This window comes from Lagopus leucura, unplaced genomic scaffold (assembly GCF_019238085.1).
Source record: "Lagopus leucura isolate 7727_CA_CO unplaced genomic scaffold, USGS_WTPT01 Super-Scaffold_760, whole genome shotgun sequence".
Lineage (NCBI taxonomy): Eukaryota > Metazoa > Chordata > Aves > Galliformes > Phasianidae > Lagopus > Lagopus leucura.
This window is the reverse complement of record NW_024962257.1, coordinates 11704310-11730897: the sequence shown is the minus strand read 5'-3', so window position 1 is coordinate 11730897 and position 26588 is coordinate 11704310. Positions and strand designations below refer to the sequence as shown.

At 43.5% G+C, this 26588-nt stretch overlaps 1 protein-coding gene across 3 annotated transcripts in view; it reads right to left on the bottom strand.

The window, feature by feature from the left end:
• Window positions 1-26588, bottom strand: part of GSG1L (GSG1 like) — a 57456-nt gene that overhangs the window by 1634 nt on the left and 29234 nt on the right. For 2 of the 3 annotated variants that reach the window (XM_042864490.1, XM_042864489.1), the window contains 3 exons: window positions 21204-21356; window positions 18279-18390; window positions 52-654 (listed from right to left, as the gene is read on the bottom strand). In XM_042864490.1, the coding sequence (XP_042720424.1) occupies window positions 52-654; window positions 18279-18390; window positions 21204-21315 (827 nt within the window). In that variant the 5' untranslated portion in view covers window positions 21316-21356. Of the gene's footprint in view, window positions 1-51; window positions 655-8553; window positions 8622-14619; window positions 14788-18278; window positions 18391-21203; window positions 21357-26588 lie in introns of those variants that run through there. The other variant, XM_042864491.1, reaches the window with a different exon arrangement.

Here is a 26588-nt window from a genome sequence, read left to right as displayed (position 1 = left end):
ATTGTTTGATAATCATTTGAGGGCTTAAATGTGTGTAGTCTGGATACATACCTTTCATGATCAGGATCTTCCAGATGTGATTGAAACCCCTTTCCTATAGTTCTTAATCCAGTTTTAAAAGAGCCAGGAGATTGGGAACTATCTTCAGGAGTCGTTGTTGGAGGCCTTGTGCTTTTCCTGGTTGGGGTCAATGTATAATCTGATGCTGAAGCTTCCAAGCTGTGTGCTGTTTGAGGACAGAGGGCATAGAAGGAAGCAGCATTGGTCCCTGGACTGGCCTGAGAGGAGTCCGAGTATTGCCAAGGCTTGGCTGAGCTGGGTGTTAGACTGAGCCTGGGGCTGGCTGGGCAAGATGCTGGAGGAGTCCTTGTACTGAGTTGGCTGGAACATGATATTGCTAAGCTTTTTTTTCTTTGCTCAAATGGTTGAGGGCTTGGTGATTCTCCTGGGGCCAACCTAGAGATGGAAACAATGTCCAGCTGGGCTTGATCCTGAACCGTGGAGATCTGGCATGTTGGTTCTGATGAAAGTGAAGAGCTGCTTGATATGTTGCTAGAAGAGCTTGACATAGCAAATGGGGGTATTTTCTGAGTATTATGGTCACTCCTGTTCCTCTGTGTGCTAGTGACATTTAGAGCTGGGTGTTGTGAAGCCCTGAGGAAAGACAAAAACACACTTTTTCATCTGGACAGGGCTAATCGCTTAGAGCAATTTCAGTTCTATTCTGAGACAATCTTAGGTCTATTTCTCATAACCACGTTTTCCCATAGCCTGATTTGCTTCTCATCTCAGTATAAAATCCTTTGTTTTGGATAACCAATAGTTTTGAGAGTATTTAAGAATAAGGCACATAAATTGAGGACCAGATCCTCCTGGGTGCCAGCTAAGCTATCGTCAGCTATCATCAGTAATCACTGGCACATCAGTGTTCTCCATTTCAAAGTCGTACAGCTCTGTGAGAAGCAAGCATTTGGTATTTGGGAAAGGACAAGGAAGGCAGAAAGTTGCTGGGATGTTGATTGTGACAAATTCTGTAAGAATGCAAGGGGATGAAGCTGGCTTGCAGGTTGCCACATTGCCTGCCCTTGATGATCCTTACAAAGAGTGAAGAGAGGCCTTCACCTTGGTCCTGTGTGCTTTACGCTCCTGCTAGTTGGTTGCCCAGTGAATTACAGGATGAATAAACAGAGAAGATAAAAATAGAAGAACTGCACAGAGTGACATCGTTGTTCCTGTAGTGATGTTATAGGACACTTACAGAGCGCGGAGTGCTAAGAACTTGTCTCTCCACCCTGAACTGTACACTGTATGTCGGGCTTTCAGGTGCTCGAAATGCCAATGGCATGGGATGCCAGACCTCCTCTCCTGAATGTTGTTTCCTGCTCTTCTTTCCTGGCTGCTGTGAAGAAGTCTTTTTTTTTGCTAGTACCAGTGGTCTGAACTGTGTGCTCACTTCTGCCTACACCTTTCTCAGGGTTGGATGCAATTGAACTCCAACTTCTAAGACCCTACAGAGCACACCTCACACCTACTGGCTTCACTAGGGCTACTGAAACAAGACATTTGCTAGATCAGAGCATAATAACAATTTTAAATCAAATTCAGATTTTTTTTGTAACTGGAACAGCAGAGCAACTGGAGCAACTAAATAGAGCAACTAAACAAAAACAGAGCCCCCCAAAAGGCAGAATAATGTGACTTGTATAAAAAGCATGGGAGAAAAATAGACTGCTCATGTCAGGAGAAGCATCCTTCTGCAGAAGTCTTTGCTTTCAAATACTGGCTGAACAGGGGTTGGAAAGATGTTCTCAGTGGGGTCATTAAAGATGCTGAAGACACAAAATGGCAGCAGCTGGGTGGTACAGCAGGATCCTTCCTGCCAGGGCCAGCCCTCATCCAGCACAGCAGAGGAGAAGATGGTGGGAACTCCTGCTGCACATGAGTGCCCATTCAGATGTCAATGGAGAACGTGGCATGCCCGGAACAAGGTGCTGGAGGTGAACTGGCAAAGCTCTGAATGGGCCACAGATGTCAGGAAAAAAAAGAAGCCTTGATGTAGCTGGAAGAAACACGAATCTGGGGAAGCACGGATGTTTTTTGCAGGCTCACTGCTCCCCACCCACCACTGTCCTACCCCTTCATGTATACCCCATGACCTCTTTCCTTGTATAAAATGTTTTCTGGTTGGCTAACAGAGTATTTTTTCTGGGGCTAGCTCCTGCCCACAAGCTGTATATAGCATAAAAGGGCTGGAATCCTTAGTAGAGAAGGCTCAGCCAGCAGCCTAGGGCTGAAATCAGTCCCAGGGTCTTGCCATTACTTAGGCATCATCAATGACATTGTTCCTTTTATCGAAGAAATTACGACTTAGGTAAAATGGAGACATCAGCTTTTCCTGTTCTTGAAATGGGCAGACACTTTAAACAGCTTCAAAACTGCATTCTCCAAAACCAAACCCAGAGAGGAAGGCTTCCCAGCTTCACAGGTGGGTTCCGATGCTTAGTTCCTCCTTTCTACTTGTTGTGTGCCTTTTTTGAGACAGCCCAGGATGTCCCTCTAGGTTCCTTACTCATGTGCAAACACGTTTTACAAGTGCTGTAATAGATAATTCCTAAAAGTGACCACCTTTTACCAATTCTAAAGTTGGGGTTTATTTGCTATCGAAGTTAAAGCATTTTTAGTAGTTGGACTTGCTTGAACAAATTCTCTTCAGGGCAGCGTTAAAGAGAATATATTATTTTTGGCCTTCAGTGTTTGGGTGTTCTGAATAGCTCCATCCTTAAACAACTACCTGAGGATCTGAAATGTCTCAGAAAAGTGAAACCTTTTCAGGTGCTTTTGAAGAACACTGGATTTTTCTATACTGCTCTACTGCTCATTTTCTGACGGGGCTGAAGGAGACATTTCTTCAGATCTCCCAACTTTGGAGTTAATACTTTCATTCTTTATTCATCTGGAAAGGTATCTGCAGCTGAAATGCAGTATGATACACAGCAACTCTGACAATCCTGCGAGTTCAAAGGATAATTCCAGTCATTTTACAGAATAAACTCTAGGACAGGTTTTTCAAATGTGTTGACTCATGGCTTTGATTCGGGTCATTGGCACTTTACTTTCTTCACTACAAAACCCCATGATCAGAAAATACGTTTTTGCTGTGGAAAAGTGAAAGAAACTTATTCTGAAAATAGCAAACGTTTTAAGCCAACTGAGATATGTGGTGCAGCTTTCTTTGTTGTGTATTTGTCCTCAAATATGGTGTAAAACTGTCTGAATATGGACCTTTGCCTACACATTATGAGAAATGCAACACGCACTGTAGTTGAAATACTGTTTGGGTGCCTATATGGTTTGAAGTACTTACTATTATTAGCAGTATTAGGCAGGGCTGATTGGACCTTATGCTTCCCTTCCAACTTGGGATATACTCTGATTTTATCACTGGTTTTTCTTTTGCTTTGTTTCATTTTGGTCTGTTTTTTTTTTTCCTTAAGTCCTGCATTAACTGTAGGAGATGGCATGTTTATGGAAAGATATTTACTAGAGTGATAGAAAGCAAGTTTTGTAACTGATTTCATGGATTTTTCTACAAGAAACTATCTCCTTTCACTGCAGGAAAGAACAGGTATGACAAACTATCCCTTAGTTTTACTTTGACATCCTTCAATTTCCCCTGGCCCAGTGCTGAACACGGGACTGAATTTGCATTTACCATCGTGCTGATCATGGAAACAGAATCATGGCCTAGGAAGAAATCTGAAGTTTGTTATAGCAAAATGTCAGTCTGAATTTTGGCGGAGGCAAATGAAGACACAACTGAGACCTCTTACTTGGAGCTTCCTGGTGCACACGGGTTTGTCTGAAGACAGGAGTGAAATCCCCTTTGCTTTCAGCGTAGCAAGCCCAAATCATAGCTCTATAACCACAGTGCTTTATCAGAGGGGATTTTTTTTCATGTAGTGAATCACTATGAACTGAATAAATTACAGGAACAATTGCAGGACTCAGAGCTGAAATCAATGCTGACATGAAATAGGAGGGTGATTGCAGCTGTCATGTGCCTCCACAAGGATAATCCTTGACTCAACTTTGAGCAACATTTCAAACGCATCAAGCCCTTGTTGTCTGCCTTCTCCCAGCCTTGTGCTGCTCAGCATATCAAGCATGTTCCCTGTTGTTAGAGTGACCTTGCCTGCCGTCTGTGCCTTGCCCTCTCCAGCTGAGCTTGTGCAATGCACTTTTTGCAGCACTGAATTTGGAAATGTACCGAAGTTTCCTGCAAACCCAGCACTATCTTCCTCCTGTGGCTCCTGCAACTAAGAAAAAGCAACAGATTTTTGTGAATCATTTCCACCATATTTTAAATTTAGAGTTGTGGTAGCCTTATTTAATTAGAAAAAAAAAACCCCAAAACGCTGTTTTATGGTGAAGCTGGTTGTGCAAAGCTAATTGTAGACAGGCAGGGGTGGGAGGATGGTAGAAGAGCTGTGGGGTGGACCCTGGGAACATGCCTGCAGGGTGGACCCTGGGAACATGCCTGCAGGGTGGTGGTAGGAGAACAAACTGCTTTTTTTCAAGGCCTTCTATCAGTCAGGTGACCCTCTTAAAAACGCCCACACTGCCAAAACAGTGACTAGATTGTATTTTTTTAATGCCAATTTGATTTTTGAACAGGCTTTCAGTTTTCTACAAGAAAAGGTACTGTTCTGGGCCCTGGGTTAATCTGCCTCAAATAACAACCAAGGCTTTCAATCACAAACAGTGAGCAGTAAAATGGAAAATATTCTCCCTCCTGCTAAGCTCGTGGCTTTTCTGAGCTACCTGACTCTTCTCCAGCTCTGCCAGCACACAGACCCCCTCCTTGTTCTCTGTGACATTTCTCCTGCCTCTTCCTGTTCCATGTCCTACCTCTGCTCTCTGTACCTCGCCTGCCTTTCCTGCAGACCCTGAGCAGCAGGCTTGTTGTTTTAATGCCCAGCGATTTCGGGGGAGGCTGAAGGAGAGAGTGGAAGTGGAGTGAACATAGAGATGTCATAAATCAGATACAGGGGATGCCTGGAGTGTAATAACTGAGCATTTTTTGGTGACGACTGCAGGACAACAACAAAATATTCTGATTTCTTTTTTGTATAGTGACTGTGCATCTGACAGGGAAAGTTGGGGCTTGGAAGGTCCAAATGGACAGCAAATAGGCGACTAAGAGCGTATGGACGTTTGCAGTAGAAAGAGTAAGTCTGTTATGAGCAAGATATGACTGGGGATACTTAGATGAGTAAGTGCCAGCGCTGAATGTTTGCAGAGGAAGCAGATCTGGGAAGAACAGAGGATACCAGCTTACGGATCAACTCCCCAGCACTGTTCTTAGCCCAGCTCTGGAAAGCTTAAACCCTGTTAAGGGAAACTTACAGTGTAGTGCTGGACATTACATGGTTTAATGTGTCGTTTTCAAGACTGGCTATTGCACTACCCTGATCAAGGCTTCTCTGAGCTTCTGAGAGATGAATAGCTGATGGCCACTTTCCCAAACTTCCAGCCCCACCGGCAGGGCAGCCTGAGCTCTTGCTGCAGCCTGGGCTGCCAGAAGCCCTTTGTGCTACTGCACTGCTCATGGGCTGCTCTCAGCCCTTAATACTTCTCTTCTGAAGTTTCCTGTCCGGTGGCTGTTTGTCTTCTGCAGCTGCTCAGCCTTGTGCTTTCAATCTTTTATGTATATGCTCTAGTGTTTTGCTCTATAGTGGCACTCAGTAAAAGCCCTTATCTCTCAAGAAGGACCAAATGTTTTATTTTGTCATCATGGAAGGACAGGAGAAAGAACGGGACCTGAGAATGTGTGAATGTTCTTAATATGCTGTTTGGTCCAAATAAGAACATCCTTGGAGCACTTCTAAGTGAGGCCAGCTGGCAAGTCCCCCAGGGAATGCCAGGTGAAGGAAACAGCAGGAAATAACTCCTGGTTCTACCTCTTTCTGTCCTACTGGGACAGGACAACCTTTGTGTCAAGAGCTGGAATATCAGATGTTGCTGACATTTCCTCTGCTAGTGCGATGCAGGTTGTCCTGTGCAGAAGACTTGGTCATAGTGAAATGTCCTCTTCCTAAATAGAGGCAGGCCTCTGGGGCTGGTGTGGCTTTAGCAAGGCACTTCTTGTGCTGTGCTTCTGACATTAAAGTTCTCTGCTGGTCCTGAGTCCTTTGCAATGCTGCCTTCTCACCAAAGCAACAGGCCTGTCCTTGGAGCCCCTTGCCACTGCCACAAGACAAATGCATCAGAATCAGTACAAATATTAGAAGGTAATGTTAGCAATAAATACTCATTCTCCTGTTTTCTCTCTTATTTTGTGACTTGACTGCCTATCTCTGGATTTAGTGCTTCCTTGTTCACAAAGTACATACAAAGTTAGATTTTTTTCAAGTGCAGAACCTGTCCCCAGGCTGCACTTCAGAAACTCATATTCCACGATAGCCCACTTACCAAGACTAAAGAAGAGTGCCTAGAAAGGTAAGTGTGATGCTGGGGTATCTCCTGTTTGTGACACTGGAGATGTCATCTCATTGCTGCCTGTCTGTCTATCAGTAGAAATTATGATGCTTGCCTATCTCAAGGGGGTTGCAAGCCTCATCACTGATTCTCTTGCTGCAGTGCTGCATGGTACCTCTTATGCAGCTAATATAATGAGCTTGATTGGATATCTGCAACTCATTAGTAACCAGAAAGATGCACTTTAGAGAGGGAAAAAAAAACCAAACAAACACTCTTGCCAGGCAAAGGAAGGAGTGAGTCTGAAGTTTATCCTGCAGTATCCCTCAAAAACAGGGAACTGGGATATTTTGGGGAAATACTGGAGGGTAAGGTAGCAGGAGGAAAGAAAGGGAACTTTTAGTGGCTTGGGAATGATGTTGGATTTGTATCTACTCCTATATTAGCAGGCTGTGATGATGGGCAAAAGAAAGAAGAGAATTTCTGACTGGATTTTGCATCAACTTTTCTGTCAGGGTTTTGCTCTATTCTGTGTCTCTTTTAACTGAAATGCTGTGATGATCTTTACAAATCAGAGCAAAGCGTTGCCTGGTTAGCTGATAGGGTTTTTGGTTTTTTTTTTAGCATTTTGTATAATGTTACCTTTGAAGTACTAAGCAATAATAGCAGCAGTAAATGTAATTTTCCATGTTTGCTTTCAGTAGTAATTGGCTGTAGTTCAGGACACTGGAATGATCAGACGGAGTGAAGCACAACCGATGATTGAGGTACCTGACTTCTCATCTACGTTTTGCTTTTAGAGAGCAGTCAGTACACCTACTGAGGCAGCTGTGTGTACTGTGAGGGAAGCACCGGGGCAGGGCTGGGCATAGAACCAGTTGGTTCTATTCTTTGGAACACCTAATGAGATCAAGGGTTGTTATTTGTTCTTCATAAAAATCAAAACTGGAAACAAAACCAACCCACCTTTGGACAATCTCCTTAATGAAATAAGCACATTTGAGCACCAGTTGGTAGCTTGGTAGGTAGAGAATTTTCTTAAGAAATATGACTTCGTCAATTCCATACCAATGGATTTTTTCAGGCCTGTGAAAATGAAGGATGTGGATCTGCCTAAGGAAAGGTTTACAAGTGCCGTGGAATCTTAAGGAGCAAGAGTTACCAACTGTGCTGATGGCAAAACAAGCTTGAGAGAAGTGCTGATGGGAGCCTGTGTGGAGACCACTGGAGAGCAGTTCCAGCAGGTCTGATACAAAGCAGCACCATCAATTTCTAGGCTTGTGAACACCTGGCTTCTGTATGTGGCTGAGATGTGCATCTCAGAAAGCCAAGAGCAACAAAATGCCATGAGGTTTCCAATTTTTATTGGTGCACAGTTAATCTTAGAGCTCTGCTAAGCAAGTCATTTTCCCAACTCGCCTCCTGCTGTATGAAGAATCGCTTGCTTTCTTTGCAAGGAAATTGATGGAGACACAACACATCTTTCCTGGAGAGTAAAGGCAAAATATAATATTCAGAGTAGGACAGGAACCATCCACCAATATTGCTCCATGCATTGAACGAACCATTGATTCCTGGAGCTTAAAGTAAGATTACTTTTTTTGTGAATGCTGGATAAAAGCATAACAATCTTCAGAGTAAAGATTAATAGAAGTGGAAAAAAAAAAAGGCATTTATTATACTAGTGCTATTGTCTATTAAAGCTGCCTTCAGTCAGTTTTATATTCAATAGCATGCATCATCATGAATTTGTGATAAATATAGATGAAGAAGGGTAGTGATAATGAAACCTATACAGGTGTAAATTATAGCATATCTTTAAACTACTATGAAATCACAGCTTCTTGAGACAGCATAAAATTATAGGGTATAGATACATCTTCAATTGAATCCTTGAGGATTTTGTACTGTTCACATACTAGTTGATTATCGTTTGGGCAGCACTGTCTGGGGAAGTTACGAACCTCTGTTTACAGAGCTTCCTACTCCAAACCTTGTTCTCAACCCCAAGAAACCGGTTGTGGGGACAGTACAAGCCATTGTGCATCGGGTGTATCCAGAGCCATGGTCACTTACTATTTGGGGAGCAGCTATGGAGGCACTGTAACCTCAGGTCCCCAGCCTCAGCCCTCTCCTCCTCAGTCCTGGAAAAGAGAATATAGAAGTAGCACCTTTAACAGAAACAAAGGCTGCTCCCAAGTTTACAGAAATGGAAGGAATGGAAGGGTCAAAATAAATAAGGGGGCAACATACCTGGGCTCCTCCATCTATAGCCAGCCAGGCCCACTATGGAGATTGTAATGGTCTCAGGAAGGACTCAGTTCCATCAGCTTTGCCCCTCTATGGGGAAAGCTATGTAAAGAGGCCATGGGGAATAGAAATGAGGGGCTCAGGGCTGCTTCTGTCCCATTCTTTTACTTTTTAGGATGCATCAGGGGCTAACAACGTTGTGTTGTGCACATGTGTGTTGAAGTGGATAGGTTGCTAGTTCTACACCATTTAAATGCTAGTCTGGGTAATTTTCCAGAGGGAACAGCTCTGCGGATGAACCTTTTTGTGCTGCAGAATGAAGTGCAGTGTAAATCTAAGGCAGAATGTTACACTTATCCTTGTGTGCTAATCAAAGGTGAATAGCTAGATTTGAAATTCTCATTGGTGTCCGTAACAGAAGGTACTGACAACGTAAAGGGGAGGTGCTGTAGGTCAGTAGATTAAAACTTGTTGAAATATATAGGTGAACCAGTTAGAAATCAGAGCAAGAAGTGAGTGTATCTTTGGACAGCATTTTTATGTGAGTACAATGAAGTTAGAGGAAGAAAGGTCTGATTAAGGTGCATGAAAGAAATGAACAAAAGGGAAAAAATAGCGCCTATAAATGATGAGTGGACGAGTTCTGATTCTCAGAGCTAGGAACAGTCCTGATTTATTACTTCTGCAGTAGTACTTTCGGTTCTGGCATCTGTTTCAAACTACTCCCAGTATTTCAAAACTGCATTTTCTAGCCCTGCAGAGACAAGATTTCTGCACTGGAATCAGTGTCTGTTTGTGCTCTGCTCAAGTTAGAATGTCACCAGCAGCATCTGCCTGAAGTTTCACTGGTTTTGCAGATCAGAATAAGGGCTCAGATAGCAAGGAAAATACTGTGAGACCAGCTGAGTGCCACAGAGGGTGTAGATGGACAGCTGCAAGTTGGCAGTTACAGTGCTATGGATGAATTCACTGTGGAAGGCTGAACTTTCCAGATTTACTCGATAAATTTGTATGTTGGCTGAGGTCATTAGTAAGTGAGATTTACAATGCTTCACAGGAGCAGAAGTTGGATGTCAGACTGGGGCCTTTGTGCCACGGTGCCAGGATGGCTGACTCTGCAGTGGCTGCACTGCCAGTGGGACTCAGCACCTCTCCCACAGCCTGACCAGGCCTGGATGCGTTTCAAAAGCTGCTCCTCTTCCTCCTCATGTCAACAGTAGAAGAGGTCAGTGGCTCATTCATGTTTATTCATATCATTTCAGTAACTTCTTATTCCTTATTTTGGGTAGTGCTTGTCCTGCTCCATGCAGAACCCATCTGAATGTGGTTTCCACCCTTTCAGTCCCCCCATCCTTCACCCTAGGCTCCAGTTCTTCCATACTCTCATCTAAAAGCCTCTACTGCTCCTTTGCCTCTGATCTTCCTCTCTGGAGCTTTAAAGGTCTGTGTTGTGTTCGCCATAGCTGAGGTGGATCAGGTGTCAGGGCTGGGAGCCATGTGTTGATGTGTCTTATCCCCTGTGTGGGGGAGAATGTGTGCATGCTTCTTGAGTTAGGAGCTCTCAAGGGAACATCACAGCTCTTTCATCTAACGTGTGGCTGGTGATTCTTCTGGTGGTATTTTAGGGGGTCCTCTTGAGAAGGTAATGCAGTTATATGTGGTAAAAATCAAATGCAATACAGTGGTGCTGTGATTGACAAAGCACTTGGAAGATCAGTGCTGTTTTATTGTCAATTATCTTTTGTAATACAGATTTCTTCATATGTGGGAGCAGGGGCCTATAAACATATGTTCCAACGAATCATCATAGAATGGCTTGGGTTGAAAGGGACCCCAAGCCAAAATGGGGGTAAATCTTTTTTTTTTTTTTCCCTGTCTCCCAAAATGATGAATTGCAGCTAACATTAAGACTTTAACTTTCACAAAAAAATAATTTCCTCTTAGAAAACTGTCCATTGCACTGAGTCATTTCAATGTGGGGGCTAACTGTGTGTGTATGTTGGGTGCTGAATGTGAACTGAGGCAGAGAAACATGCAAGGAAGAGGGAAGTGATATGCAGAAATGCAAGGGAGAAGGGCTGGAGGGCTTTATTTATAAGGTTTGAAAAGGAACGTGGAGATGCAGGAGTAGGAGGGAAGGAAAAATATGCCTGGATATATGCCCAGGAAGGAAGGAGAATCTAAGTTAATTTCTGTTTGTGCAAAGGAAGATCAAAGCCAGAGGAAGTCACGTCCTTGCTGGAGCCGCCAGCACTTCCCTGGTGACACAAAGAATCCAGAAACACTGTGCTGCTAATTGGTGCTGCAGCACTGCTGCATTCACAGTACACCCTGATCACAGTGCTGGTGCTCACTGAAAGTGCCCTAGCATTTAAAAAACAAACAAACAAATGCCTGTATTGCTGCCCAGCTCTAGATCTCTTCCATGGTAATGCTGTCTCTGCACTTGTTACATATTCAGACGCAACAGATATAATGCAAAAAACAAAACAAAACAACACCCAAACATCGTAATCACGAAGCACATTAGTTGACAGGGAATCTGAGCTCAAGTATCAACAACTTGCTAATTAAAAACATTGCAAGAATGCTGTAATTACCAGTACAGAAATGTGAGGCATTGGCAGCTGAGATGGGTTTGCGGAGGGGTCTGTGAGATTTCACTGCAGTGTGAGTGGGGATGTGGCAGTGTGAGTGGGGATGTGGCAGAGATGCTCATTCTGCATGAGAGGTGACAGCTGGACTGAGGGCTGCACGTGTGGTCAGGGCATGTGTGTCTCCCTGCATGGGTGGGAAAAGGATGGATGCCATGCATGTGTGTGTTTGGCTATATTACGAGAAGAAGCAGCTTCATTTTGGGGGTCCATTGAGGGACCTTCAGTTGTCTGCTGCAGCTGTTATGTGCATGTGGTGTGATTTCCCTTTGGAAACACGCCGTGCTTGGGCTGTGTTTGCCACACGTGTGCAAAGAAGAATGGAGGATGAGCAACAAGTGAATTGTTCACACAGACTCAAAATGAGCAAAGAAGCCAGAAGGAGTGAACAAAATATACAGTTCTGCCATAGAGCAAGTGGTAGAGACAAAAAACATGAAATTCAGAGCATCCCTGACCAGTACACAGAGCATTCACAAGGAACAGACTGTTCTTACATGTGTTGCCTAGTATGGAGCTCGTTTTGAGTGACATATATATAAAAGGAGAGTTAACAAACATGAATTTATACTGGCTAAGGTAGCACCTCTCTCTTTTTTCTTGGCCATGTGTGTTAAATACCCTACTAGTAGCATAGGCAAAATGAAACCTTGCTCCCGAGAGGAGCGAGACAAACCTGTAGTGCTGCATTCAGCTTACTGCTACTGTGGACTAAGACCTGCTCGTGTGGTGTGTTGGTGTGAATGCAGGAAGAATCCAAGTCAAACCACACAGTGCAGGTGTGGGATGAAAAGGGTTACAGTCCTCTGTTCAGTTAATGTCTTCAGTTCCTGTTCCAAAAATGGCAGTGGTGATATTTTATCAAGTTTCCTTAGCACCTCTCAATGTGACAAAATACACTCTGTTGCTTACGATCCTGCTGGTCTCCCATCTGTAATTCTCAGTTCAGTAATTCCGCTGACCGTTCTCCCCTCACTTGGTGTTCCCCAAAGGCACAGGGTGATCCCTTCCCCTTCCCTGTGTATATTCATTTCATGTGAAGAGTTTTTAAAAGTTAATTGCCATCTCTAAATGCAAAATTAAGAAAGTCATGGTTGGTTGGGTCATTTCTATGGTCCCTCCAAGATTGTTTGAAAGGTAGAGTGAAAACTCAAGATCTGACAGAGGATCAATTGTATCAGCACGGACTATTTAAGGTCGAGTAACCAAAGCAATGTTATAAGCAGCAAGCTCTCTCATTCTTCCTGCTCAGGAGAACTCCTCAATTTGCTACTGAGATGTCTGATCCTGCCAGCTTTCCTGTCTCCTCGAAGCTTCCCAGCCATGTTCTTCCACCTCTGAGAACCTGCTGCTTTGGTCAGAAGAACAAATGCTCATTAGGTATGTTTTACCCAAAATACTTCTGTGTTGATTCCAGCAACAGGCTTTTGGTGAGGATTCTCTGAACTTAGCAGCTCCTTGTTCCATGGAGGTCCCCTAAGGAGCCTCTCTCACCTTCCCTGTTGTCTGAGATCAGTGTTTTTGTATTCTTCACATTCTGCTGCTTTAAGTAAAGCCTTAAGCTTCTTGTCAAAGAAGGACAGCAAGTATCTCAGTGCAGCTGCTTCAGCTAAGAAGAAAGTTACAGAACTCACAGTAACTTAGCCTACTTTCTAACATACCTATGCCCTAGTTGTGAAACCCCAGTGCCCTTCAGAGGGATCCTACAAAGTTTAAGGTCTTTTCTATGCTTTTTCTTGAATAATTACTGCACGAGCAATAAACTAAGTTATGTGACATATGTCAGCACTCTCAGAGCGGTTGATCTGCTTCCAGCAAGTGGAATTGCTCCAATGGCTCACATGGGCAGTGTTCTCAGGCACAACCCCACCAGTGACAAGCACAAGGTGTGACTGACTGCACTGGTAAAAGCAAGAAAAGCAAGCTGGCTAACAGCGGTCAGGGCACAGGGCTTGGCTGACAGTAGACTGACCACAGTGTTCTTTGGAAAGGAGAATGACATTTAACACAGATGGTTGTGATGAGCAAGCAGTGAGGTGAAGGTTGCTGCTGATAGGTGTGTATATGTGTATGGGGAAAGTCTTTGTGTATCTAGAAGTGCAGGGGAAGTGAAAGGGAAGGCACGATTAGTGTGTCATGGACCAAACATGGAATCACATAGGAGGCCAAAGAGTGTGTGAGAGGCCAGTCGTGCATGAGAAGGGAAGAGCAGTGCATATGCCAAGATTGAACATAGACTGTGTTTGTACCTCTGCCCTGTAGCCCTCTGACTGCTGGGGAGGAGGTGGCACTACTGGGGTGTTGAGCATGCAGCAGGAATATACAGGGGTGAAATGCAGAGCAGAGTGATAGATCTCATCAGAAGGACTGGAAGTAACTCTTAAGAAGTGGAAAATACCTGTGAGAGCTGTTGCTGGTAGCACTCCTCTTGTCATACTGATCAAGAAAAGAGCTGAATACGGAACTTAGATCTTTGTGGTCAGGACCAGCTGGTTACTGAGCAGTTGGCTCTAAAGAGCCACCCAGGTCTGCAGATGTGTGCAGTGCGTGCCGATGGGCCGTTAATGATGATGGGCTCAGTGTGCAAGGACAGCAGCTGTGGGGTGGGCAGTGCACAGGGACAGGCTGTGCTTGGGGGCAGAGCAAAGGAGCATTTGTGGGTTTTCAGAGCCCAGCCAAGATCTGAAGTGAATCCAGGACCTTGGCAGCAGTGTGGGTGGAAATGTGGGTGTGTATGCAGAGGAGCATAGCACTGCAATGTGACAGATGCACGATTTTGTGAGGAGGAGTTCAGGATGAGTTGTAGCATGTGAGTTTGGAAGATGGCAGCGCCAGTGGTGATTGGAATATATATTAGCAGCTATTAGGGATTTTAAGGCATTACCTATTACACACTCTGAGAAAGGACAGCTGTAACATTTTCTATACCCCCCCAGTTTCACCTCATTCAGGGAAGGAATATCTGCTTGCATTTGCAATACAGCTTCGTATGAATTTCTGTGAATTAGATGCATGCTGTAAGGACTGGTCAGCCTTGTGTCTTAATGAGTAGAGGAGAACAAGCAGGCACTGGGACATCACAAAATTTAAGAAAAAAAAATGGACCGTGTAGGATCTTTTGTCTCTTTAACACGCATCTTCACCAGGTATCTCCGGGACTTTCCCCACGTGCCTGGATTTTCTGAGACTAGCAGAGTTCATGAAAACCTCCACTGACCGAGAGGCTGTCTGCACTGACCTTTCTCTGAAGTACTTGATGGCTTCCTGGTCTAGGAAGTTCTGTTCTTCTCGAAAGCCCTGCTCAAAGATTTTGCGCTTGTGTCTGAACTCAATGACAGTCTTAGTGTAAGAGTTCAAGGTAGTAACGGAGGCCGCCATGCAGCAGGTGAAAGAACCCCATGCCAGACTGTGGAGAGAGAAACCAGCAGACAGCTGGGTTAAGACAGTAGCTCATGTTATGTTTCTGAAGCCAAGAGACACACACACACACACAGGATGCGACCGGGCAGGTAAGTCAGCAGTGACAAACCCATTCTCCTCATCTTACCTCCAGCGACCTCTGGCACATGCTCAGTCACGCTGGCAGGATGCTGAGCTAAGGGCTGGGCACAGCTTCGATCCCATCGGGAACCATATGGAAGAGTGCTAATCTTAACACTCTGGGCACTCTGACAAAATTCCAGCATGTCTTGATTTCTCTTTGCAGTGTTTCAGATACTAGCAGGCAAGTGCTAAATGCAGTATGGAATTCCTGGAAGGAGCTGTACAGAAAACTATAATTCCTCAGAGAGCATGGACACTAACTCCCAACACAACTTGACGGGTGGTTTCTACTCCATTTTACTTTCATCAGGTTAATATCTTTATGCTGTTCCTGCTTCAGGGTCATTTCTAGCATTTCCGGCTTACATCCAGTCTCCAAAAGCCCAACCAGAGCAGAAGACAACAGTTGCGTTTTGTAGAGGGCCCCAACCTGAGGGCTGTGACCCAAGCATGCAGGCAGTGCTAGTCAGCCTTTGGCAGCCCATGGTGTGCATATGCAAGTAACAACCAGGAACACGGGGAGACAGCAGGAGAAGGAAGTGGAAATAAAGTGACCGTGGCGGTGCCAGGCTGGATCAGCAATGTTAGCATGGGGCTCCTAGCATGAAGAACTCCTTTTGTTTGCAGAAATTATCCATGTTCAGGCTCCCCTGGACATTGCATTCAGCCCATCAGCTCCAGGTATGTGTTGTTCACATTGAATTTTTAACAAACTTAGATTAACTTAATTATCTGTCAGCTACACGTTTAACCTGCTCCTTTCTTTCATCTTTTCTGTAACCAATTTTAACACTGTTATAAATTATGCAGGAAAGAAAAAACAGCACAATAGCATTACCTCATAAATAAACATTATAAACAGAGCCCTCAGCATGAACTGTTTTCCCATTCTGCATATGTTCTGCAGACAAGGAAACAGTTCTTCGTTAAAAATTAAGCGAAGAACATGTATTCATGAACTGAAAAATCTGGGGGAAAAAATGGTTCAAGTAAACAGAAATGTCTCATTTCAGTGACTTCAAAATTCAGTGCATAACAACAGTCCTTTAGGGACTCCTGTGGCAATAAAGTGTGTAGAGGCAGCTTTTTCCTTGGGATTTTTGAACCTGTCTGCCAGATGCAACCAGATGAGATAGAAGTGCAGGGACTCCTAAGGGGATGAAGCTTTGTTAGGGTTCTCGTGGTTGTGTTGAGAAGCAGGAAGGAGACTTGTGTTGTGTGTGTCCAGAATCGCAGGCACAGGGAAGCCTTGCAAGTGGCTTCAAACAGTGTGTGGAGAATTTCCAACATCCCCAAATATTTCCAGCTGGTCTCCTAATTGATTTCAAGGAAGAAGCCAGCTGAAACCACACGCTTCACTGTGCCTGCTTAGTGCCTGGTGAATAATATACGGAGACACTTATTTTTTCTTAAAGGCTTGTGATAATTTCTAATTATTAACTCAGAAATACTGAAAGGTTCAGAGAAGGAAATGCAGAACAAAGACTCTGGTTGTGACCTCAGGTTTGGCATTTAGCAAATCATCATCACAAGACATTTATGACTGATATATTTTAGCTTGTATGGACCCTGGTTAAATTTAAATGTAAAGGGTGCCGAGTTGCATCCTACCTTAGCAGAGACCTCTTTAGCAGCAGTGCCTCCATGCCAGCTGTGGATCAAGTGTAGTGGGATTGCATCTGCACTGCCTCTGGTGGCTCAGCTTAGGGCTGTGCTTGGTTTGTGGCTCAAACAGCTCCAACTTGTGCATTTGTTTTGTTTCTGGAGGGGCCATGCTTGGACATCCATTGATCCTCCGGCCTGCTGAAATTCGCTGCCTGCAGGACATCCTGCTCCACTCCTGACTTGTGCCTTTGTCAAGGGCTTGGGAAAATGAGGTAAGGTAACATGGACCAAAGGCCACACTGCGAACCCTGTGACACAAGCAGCTATTCCTCACTTTGGGAAGTGTAATTATCATTCCCATTTGATAATGCAGAAATAAAGTTACAGGAGATATAGTTTTCCCATTGTTACATGGAAAGTGAACGACAGCCTGGATCTCCATTCGTGCCCTGTGGTTCTTAGCCATGGCTCCTTCCAGTGCTGTTGCAATTCTCTGTGCTCTAGCTGGTGGTTTACCAGGATGCCATACAGGACCTATGAGCCTCTGATGGCATGGTGCCTCTTGTCTTGCACGGGATGGAAGAGAATACTCTGACTGATTTGTCATGCAAGATGTTTAGCAACAGTCTGAATGTTTAGTTCTCTCATGATTACTAAAAACAGATAGCAAGCATTACTGTTTAATTATATTAATAAATATACAATAATTACTATTATATATGTTATAAACACTTATAATAATTTTATAAGCTCATTATTGTATGCAATAATGAATATTTACCATTAATACAGTTAATAAGGTGTGCTTTTAAAAAAATGTTGTTTATATTTAATGATACGTTACTAAAATGTTTATAAGTCCTCTCATGAAACACGGTCTACTGAGGGGAGGAGAGACTAATAACTCCCTGCAGTGCTGTGCGTAAGATGTATTTGTATTCATTTATTGGTGTTTGCAAAGATTGTTGTCTGAGCTTTGAAGTGGAATTAAAATGATGCAATATATTCAGAAATGAAAGAAAAACTCAAGTATTTTCCCCATTAGCCATACAAAGAGGATGATGCTTCTGGAGGGATGTGAATGTTGTCTGCAGTGTTTGTCTTTTTATTCTCTGCATTCTCCTTTTCTTATCAAGCTTCTTAGAAACTTGCAAATGATGTAAAGCGGTTGGTACATCTTGACCAAACTATTTTTATGTAATTTTCAAAGATAATGGGAAAGTTTCAAATATATATAAAACAACAATTCTCCTAAATGTCTATTGTTCCAAACCTCCCATGACTCACAGGGAATGACCATGGTGCTAGGAGTGCTATGCATTCCTCTGCAGCTGTGTCAAAAATTGCACTGTAGGGTTCAACAAAGACATTAATTATAACAACAACAAAACCCCCCTAAAACTCTTTGAAATGCCATGGTAATTATGTACCTAAATTGAACTTTAATGAGAGTGCTCAATCTGCGTTGGTAATTGTGGCTGCTGTTTATTTAGAAATGCTATGTACCTGCTGATATGCACAGCTGCTGCTGCACAGTTACTGATAACTGTCCTCTGTCTTTCAGAACTGTCAAGAACATGAACTGTCCTTCAATGATAGTATGGCCATGGTGGAGTTTTGCTCGTAGTGTTTTGGCAGCTGGAAATTCACATGCATGTTCCTGGCAATTTGAGATGACATGTACTGTCACCCAACAGGTTGATGGACCAACTCAGAAATGAAAAGATACTAAGAGGTGGTGACACTTACCAGAAGGACCATCCATAGTCCCATGAATGTGGCCTCCAGTCCTCTGGCCCGAGGCTGACTGTCACTTGGAACACTTGAGTATACATCATGTGTGCCACCATCCCCAAGAGACCTGAGAAGCAGAGAGCAGAACAGCTGAATTTTTTTTTTACAGTTCTTGAGACAGCCGCTGCTGGAAGTGCTCTGAGAGCTCCGCCGCAGGCTTTGCTGTATTTTCATGTCTCCTGTTCTCCTGCGGAGGTGCGTGCAGAGGAAAGGTGTGACTGAGAGCTTGCTGTTTTACATGGTAATGAAACCTCAATTAAGAGAAAAGTTAAAGAAAACCACTGAAGGAAATATGGCACAGTCAGCATCACCACCAACCTTGCTGCTGCAAAACAGGGGATTGCCACCCAGAAGGCATCTCACAGCCTGACCCAGACAGGCCTCAGGTGAGAGAAAGAGAAGAGACGCTTTTGTAGACAATGCTAGGGTGGATGTGTCAGTTCCAAACAGAACTATATTTTAGCTGAATAATTGATAGATATGTAAATTTGTGCACTTATAAAACGCTTGGATGTTACACAGGAAAGTTAAGAGCATTCTTAGTAATGTGTGATGAGACAATCATAGGAATACTTTTGATGATGCTTGCATTGTGGCGCAACTGTATTTTGCTGAGAGAAGTGCAGCTGGAAGATCAGGCAGTGTATTACAGGCACTGTGCTCCCTGTGATGCTAAAGAGCAGAGCTGCAGGCAAGTCACAGGGTACGTTACCACCAGCATGGCTCTTCAGCAGAAAAATCTGCCTGTATTTTTTACATCTAGACGTCCCACTGAGGGAAAGCAAACGTCACTTTTCAAGAACTGGTGGCAAAAAGCAGCTCTGATGCTTGGAGAACTTTCTAGCTACAGTAGCTAGAGATACAGCTGCTTAAGTACTGAGCAGTGCAGCTGAGCTCACCAAAAGCGTAAGGTCAAGCAGTTAGCTGAGAGTAAGGCAGGACCGTCCATTTTCCTACAGATGTTACAAAGCACCCCATGCTGCAGCAACAGCTCCAGACACTTTGAAATATGGATGTTCTGCCCCAGCAGGGTGTATTACACTTTGCCCCTTAGTTGAAATCACCTGATATCTCAGACCATTCATGTTTTTTCACTGTGCCTTTCCTCCAGGTGGCAGATCCCAATTTTCTCTCCCCTAGACCCAAATTTTGGCTCTTCTAAACTTGACTCCTCCTTACTTCCAGAATCAAAAGCACTTCATTAGTCTCACATCACACACGTGGAATGATGTAGGGCAATTCTGGGGGAGGCAGCCAGGGGAATTATGTGTTTCTGTTGCAGGTATGTTAAGCAGGACCTTCAGCAAGACAAAATTTATATTTGCTACAAACTGCTGCACAGGCTGAACGAAGATATTTTATTACAGAAAACTGCAGGGAATTGCTCAGCTGCTCCATGTCAGTGTGACACACTGGGTAGTCAGGAGGAGGAAAGAGCAGATCCCACAGGCAGAACTGGGATTTCAGCAGGGTGGGAGGCCTCGCAGGAGCACAGCATGATGCTGCACACCTTCATTGTCTCTGGCTACATTTAATTTCCAGAATTCATTGGGAGCTTGCTATACTTCTTAAGTAAATGGATTTTTTTCCAGCTGATAGGTATGATATTGATGTTAAAAATTGGTGCTTTGCTGTTCCTATTATTTCTGCCAGTAACTTTTCAACTTTGATAAAATATTACAGACTACCCTGAGGCATGTCATTGTCACTCAGTCACCAGGAGGTTTGGCACAGCCAGGACTAACTACAGCAAGGCTGTTCTGTTCTTTTCTTTCCTACAGAACTTAGATGGATGTTTCAGCAATGTTCAGCCCGTTTGCTGAGTGGGAGGCCAAGATGACAGTCCATTGACTCAGGTGAGTAGGAGGTCGTGAACAAGGGCTGCTGGAACACAGGGATCAAATTGAAGCTGGCACTTATTACTTCTTCTGCCTAATGGGAAGAGGGTTGGGAGTGACATCTGAACCAGAAAATTATGCTTTGGCAGTTTTTAGCAGACTTTTTTTTGTCCTCTCAGATTCTTCTTCTGATCCAAGTTTTATATCACTAACTGCATTTCAGTTTGAGGCGGTCCTGAAGATTGACGCTCCTTCACAGAAATGTGCATTGCATGTTATGATGTCTTTCAGCTTGAAACACACCAAAACAAAATTCTCTTAATTCAGATGTTCTATCTGCCAGAGAAGTCCATCCAGGTGTGCTCACAAAAGCCAGCTGTGGCTAGTTGCTTGTATAAATCCTGGGAAGCAGAGCGCTGAGCCAGTGTAGAAGTGAAGTGGTCCTTCATTACGTGGTTAGATCTGATAACTTTTAGACAAGTGAACTCCTTAAGTTCATACATTGAAAGGCTCCAGGCACAGACAGAGCATGAAAACAGTCTGAACCAGTTGTTCTGAAGGATATACTTGTCCCAAACTTACTCTTGGGATTTCCCCTAAGTGTGATTACTGGAATCCTTTTCATTCTCAGTTTTGCCGATGAACAAGATAAACATCTTTCTTTGGTTTGGAGTGTCAAGCCCTCATATGCTCTTAGGATTAACACAGAAAAAAGAATTTTCAACACAATATATTTCTCATTTCCTATCGCATTATCAAAATGATGTTGCTGAAGAAGGAGGCTGAGACCCTGGTAGTGGCTGGGCAGGGTATGGGAGAGGCTAATTACTGCATTGCCATTGTGAAATCAGAGCTGTGCTTTTTTACTTCTTCCTAGCAAGAGGTGAATTTATTATGCTGCTCCAGCTCCCAGTTCACAGTGGAAGTGTGATAGTTCAGAGGAGATAAAAGAGTCTTGTAGCCCCCAGTTTTTATCCCTTCAGAGTTTTAGCATTTTGATTTGTCTGGTTCTTATGGCAAAAAGGGGAAGGAACACTCATACCTGAAAGCACGGTGAAGACAGCAGCAAAGGCATTTAACTTGAGCCCATCTATTACACTGCTTGAATGAAAGAGCTCGAGGCACATAAGGCTGAAACCGACGACTAACAGCATGATGTATAACACCTCAGATACTACTGACAACCATAGGACACCTGCAATGTACAAGAGAAGCAACTGGTCACTTAAATGCTAAATACTTCCATGGTAGTCAAAGTAGGTCAAAGGTAGTAAAAATGATTAGGAAATCAGAAACAGCAGTAATTGGATATTCAAAAAGCTTAAATTTAGTAGACAACCACCTAAACTCTGAGAAATAGAAAAGGTGATGAATGAAGATCTGAAGAATAGAAGTGTGATAAAGATATTAGAGAAAGAACAAGCTGTTGGTTAGGATCCCAGCTTGGCTAGAGAACCTCTTTTTGAGAACCTAGAGCATCTTGACTCCTGTGACCCAAAGCATAGGATATGGAGTCTATTTTCCCCCCGGTATGCCATGACTTAAATAAACAGAATCTAGCATGCATGGTGGTGATGGCACACATAATTTAAGAGTGTGGTTGGTGAGAGATGTCCATTTTTAGATATTTCTTTTTGGCAAGGCTGTTCAAAGAAAATACTTCCTGTCCAGGTTTGAAATACATAATACTTGGGCTTTATTCTTAGAAATTCCCTTTCACGGAAGTTAGCATTTTGCAGAATGATTGTTGGTTTTTGGAGATCCGATCATGTATCTGCTGCTGGGATGAATATGAAAGATGCCACAATACTGGTGGGGTGGAGACAAGTATTTATAATCAGTTGAAAAGCTGCAGGTAAAAAAAATAATGATGTGCAGCATTCTGTGTCCTCAGCCCCTAGGTATAATTCCTCAGGTGAAGGGTCGATGTGCCCCATTTGAACCTTGTTTTGTAGCTCTTTGGGGTTGGCCACAGATACGTGGTCCTGGCTGCATTTTGGTAGTGGCCATGTGAGGCTGGTGCATTTGTTGTAGATGTTACATTTGGAAATTTCAGCACAAAGCCTCTAGCGGGATCCGCTGCGTCTTTGAAAGTCAGCAAGCCATGGGGTAAATGTGAGAGGATGGTAACAGATGATAATAGTAAGTCCCTGCCAGATTCCCAATTGCTGTTTCAGCATTAAGGACCTGCTAGAATTCTTCCGTACATTTGCTAGTGTAACTGCTAGAGAATTCACCTGGAAACAACAGGCAGTGATGGAAAATTTCATCCTAAGCAATTGAAACATGGAAAATTAAGCATTTGAAGACAATGGTGTATATTAGAAAAATATAACCATAGTTGTAACCATAGAGACTATCACAGAATTCACTTATAAATATACATTCTCTCCCCACTGTAAGAACATGTATGATAATGTACGTAGGTGAGCTTAGTAAATCAGACACCCAGTCTCACTTTTATCAAATATTTGAGTCTTATCAGTGACCAGGATGATCCCGGTTCACATTTTGTCTGAGAAACTGCATCTGATTAATATGTGTGATTAATTGTCACCATATCTGATTTTTTGAGTTCTTAAGCAGTGCTACAAAGATAGCTGTAAACAAGCCTTTTAATTTCTTACACTGACTTTGTGTAATATTGCATCTATCACCAGCAAACAGCTGCTTTTTTCACGTTTATTAGTCAATTTGGTATCAAGGCAACTGGCAACGCTTCTCTGAAAAGAAATAGGAGAGAGAGAGCCAAGGTATTGTTCTGAGATACAGCAGGATTAAGGAGAGATTTTACCCCATTTTCTTAAAACCATAAGTTTCTATAGCAAGAAAATGATGAAATGCTTTGAGTTGGAATGAATCAGGTTATGTAAACCTGATTGTAACCTGAGGCAGCTGGAAGCCCTGACTAGTTCAAATTCATAAATTCCTCCACCCAACCTTGATAAGAATAACACAAAGCATGTCTGCCCCAATGCTTGTTTATTCCCCATTTTAACTTCTGGGGATACTCACTGCTGGTCCCTACAGGCCAGTGTGGTGCTGTAGCAGTGACTGCAGTTCAAGGCTGTGGTGTGGCTCTGTCCTCTACTTCACTGGATGTGTAATCTATCCTCTGTTTCAATCCCTCTTCTTGCAAGGTTTCCTTTGTCTCCTCCTGACCTATGCACGTGACCCCTACCCTCACCCTGCACAGAAGCACATCTCTCAAATAATCATGTGCATGCATTTGCTCTGATCATCTCCAGCATCTTTCCAGGGCATTAAAGGTAAATCTCCTCGGGCTGTGCAGAACAGTGCTGAGCACAGCATTGCAGTGCACAGCATCTCCTAGCACCACTGTAATATTAGTGTTTACTGGTATTGGTAACATGGACATTTCTAAGAAAAGTGCTTCAATCTGCCTCGCATGCTCTATAACAATCTCTGGCTTGCTTCCAAATTAAATGTGGATTTGAGATTTGGTATTCTGGGAATTGAAGAGGCCTCAATACTAAGTCCTGATGCTGAAGATTGTTTGATGTAAGCTTATAAAGTAATCATGATTCATTTTCTGAGCAGATGAAAAAGTTATTTTCACCTGAGAGCTAGAGCTAGATTTATTTGGTAAATAAAACATGTCACCCATTGTCTGTTTTGTTCATATAATATACAACCGAAAATACTAACTTCACCTTCAAAGTTCTGGTGATTCTTTTTGCTCTGTCTCTCTCCAGCCTGATTGCTATTGCTTCCTCCCCAGCTTCCAGTGCAAAGCTTATCAACCTCAAAACCCTGTTCCAAATGATGAACTGCAGTTGTCATTCATTCACCTTTCAGTTTGTAAATTTCTTTTTGCCCAAAGAAACCAAGAGCTTGGAGATTTTCTAAGCTTCCAAAAGCACAGGCAATTCATTAATATTTGTACACTGTCACTGTCTTCCATCATCACACTATTAAATAAGCAATCTGATGCAGTTTATAAGGAGTGGGAGAGAAAGGCAAGTTCAATGTAAATGTCATCAAGAAGTAATCTAAGCCAATTGCTTTAAGAAGTTAGGAAAGCCAGTGTGGTTTTACTGACCATCTCAGGATTCCTATATTTTGGCTTCTGGAGTTTACTTCAAGTATGTAAACTGCATGTAAGCTACCTATTGCCCACCTAGGAACAGGTGCTTGAAACTGGATGCTGTAGACACAACTGTAATGAGTTTGAGAAATGCTGGGAAACTACAGAGATGCACAGTTTGTCTCTATAGAAGGGCCCAGCAGGCAAAGCTGCAGCTCCCAGAGCCCAGCACATGGGGACACAGCATTTAGTACAGCACTAAGAGCCACAGAGACAGAAGGGGGAGCAGAAATTCTGCTCAAGTCAGTGTGGTACTGCTTGGACTGTATGTTGATGCACTGAAAGGATTGTGACAGAGCTGGAAATGAGGGTGGTGATTATCAGAGACTGTCCTCTATAGGGGATGGAGATGCTTATCTATCAACATGACTTGCTGTTTTGCATTGTTTACTGTATGCCAGGGGCTGTGATGCTGCAGAGGACTTGCCTAGGCTCATCTGGCCCTCACACTATTGTGTCTTGCAGCTCATGCATTATGTGGAATACTGCTAGAAGTAGCCTTGATCATATTCAGAGTGACTGTAGAGGTCTGGGAGGTAAGAGTGAAGGGCACAGGAGCCCTGTTGGTCAAAGAGAAAGTGACAGGAGGAAGAAACACAGTGACTGTGGTTGGTGTCACAGGAAGTTTGAGTTCTCTAACAGTAGGTCTCTGAGTAATGAGAGCAGTAAGTGCTGCTGAGAGAAATAGGATCCACCCGGTCAAACAGGATGAGAAACTTTATTCCAGTATGATAGTTTCAGAGGTAGTTTCTTGTGGAAGGTATGGACACTTCTTCCTTCTTTGAGTCCTGGTCCTACCCAGAAGGACAGGATCAGGACCCTCACATCTTACTTCATATTGTAAGTTGAATATTTGCTTTGTACCTTTTAAAAAGTATCCTTAATACAGGGAGAAGGTAAGTCACACATACAGCATTTACACAGTTGTCTGTCCTTTCCTGCCTTTTTTGAGTTTGAATCTCATCTGAAAGAATAATGTCCTGCAAATGCAAGCTGTATCTGCATTCTGCATCTTCAGGTAGAAGATGATCAGAAGCAGAACAGTTCTTCATTCTTGAGAGAATGTCTCCTTGCTCAGTGCTTATGTTGAAGTGATCTCCCAATGTTCTGCTCCCAACTTGAGATTCATCAGGCAGTCCCTTGCTAGGACTTAACTCCACTTCCAGCCTCAAAAGCCTCCCTCCTGCAAAGCAAAGAGCTCCATCTTTAGGGGAGACCTCAGTTGTTCCATATGACAGGCAAGAAGCTCTCTCGAGGGTTTTTCTCTTCTTTCTTTGTCTTCTCTTGTTGCCTTTACTGTCTCAGTACCCATCAGCCTCTGTCGTCTGCCACCGTGGTTTGTCTGACTTAACTCAGCCTTTAATTATTTCCTTCAGAGTGGTCAGCACTTGGTTCACTAGGAGTCTCCCACCTGGACGGCCTTCACCTCCAAGGATCTGTATTCTTCCTTTCAACATTTGGTCTTTGTCCCGTGTATGCTTTCGGCTTGCTTCTTCACTAAATTAACTGTTATGTGAGAACAGAGCGTTGCCATGAGCTCATGTGCAGAGCTCGAGATGTGTGTTAAGCCAAGGACATTCCTTGTAAGTGCAGAGAGGTTCCAGCTCCTGACTGCCTCTTCCTCACAGTGTGCAGCATTAGCCAGGCAGTGTCATCCCTGCTCACCTTGCAGTGTTGTGGCAGCAGTGTAAGACTTCCTAACAAAGAATGGCCTTCTACTTTAAAGCAAAGCAAAACTGCTTCCCTTGCACTGCCATATGTGCATTCTCACAAACAAAATATATTCAGACAATATTTTCAGGATTCCCTGAAATGATATTGGGTGAGAGGGATGCTGCCTGTCAAGTCCACCTCACACCTCCTGAGCTTTTAGCAGGCTATCAGCAATGTGCTATGTTCTTGTCTCAGACAGGAGCTGACAGCAGTCTGTCTCACTGTTACATCTCTATTACACATCGCAATTTACCTGCTGTCCTGTGTCTCTCAGCATGGTGTCATGAGAAGGTACATGTAGGTAGGAGGATTTTGATGACTTAGTAATCTCATTACCATCCAACACCTGCTGTTCTGATATCTTGCCATTTCTTCCCTAGGTGTCTCTACACTAACCAGCCTGTCACATCCTCAACAGTCTAGTTGGGAATGATAGAAATCTGTGTATTGTGGGTCACTTTGGCTCTTTGCTCCTGTTCTGTGAGTGTTCTGTGGGGATGTGTTGCAGGTGGGATTGTTCTGGAGCTGAACACCACAAATTGTGAGCTGCTCCTGGAGGGAATGGGTTTTAATCTTTAGGACAACCCTGTGGAAAAGCTAAAGCCC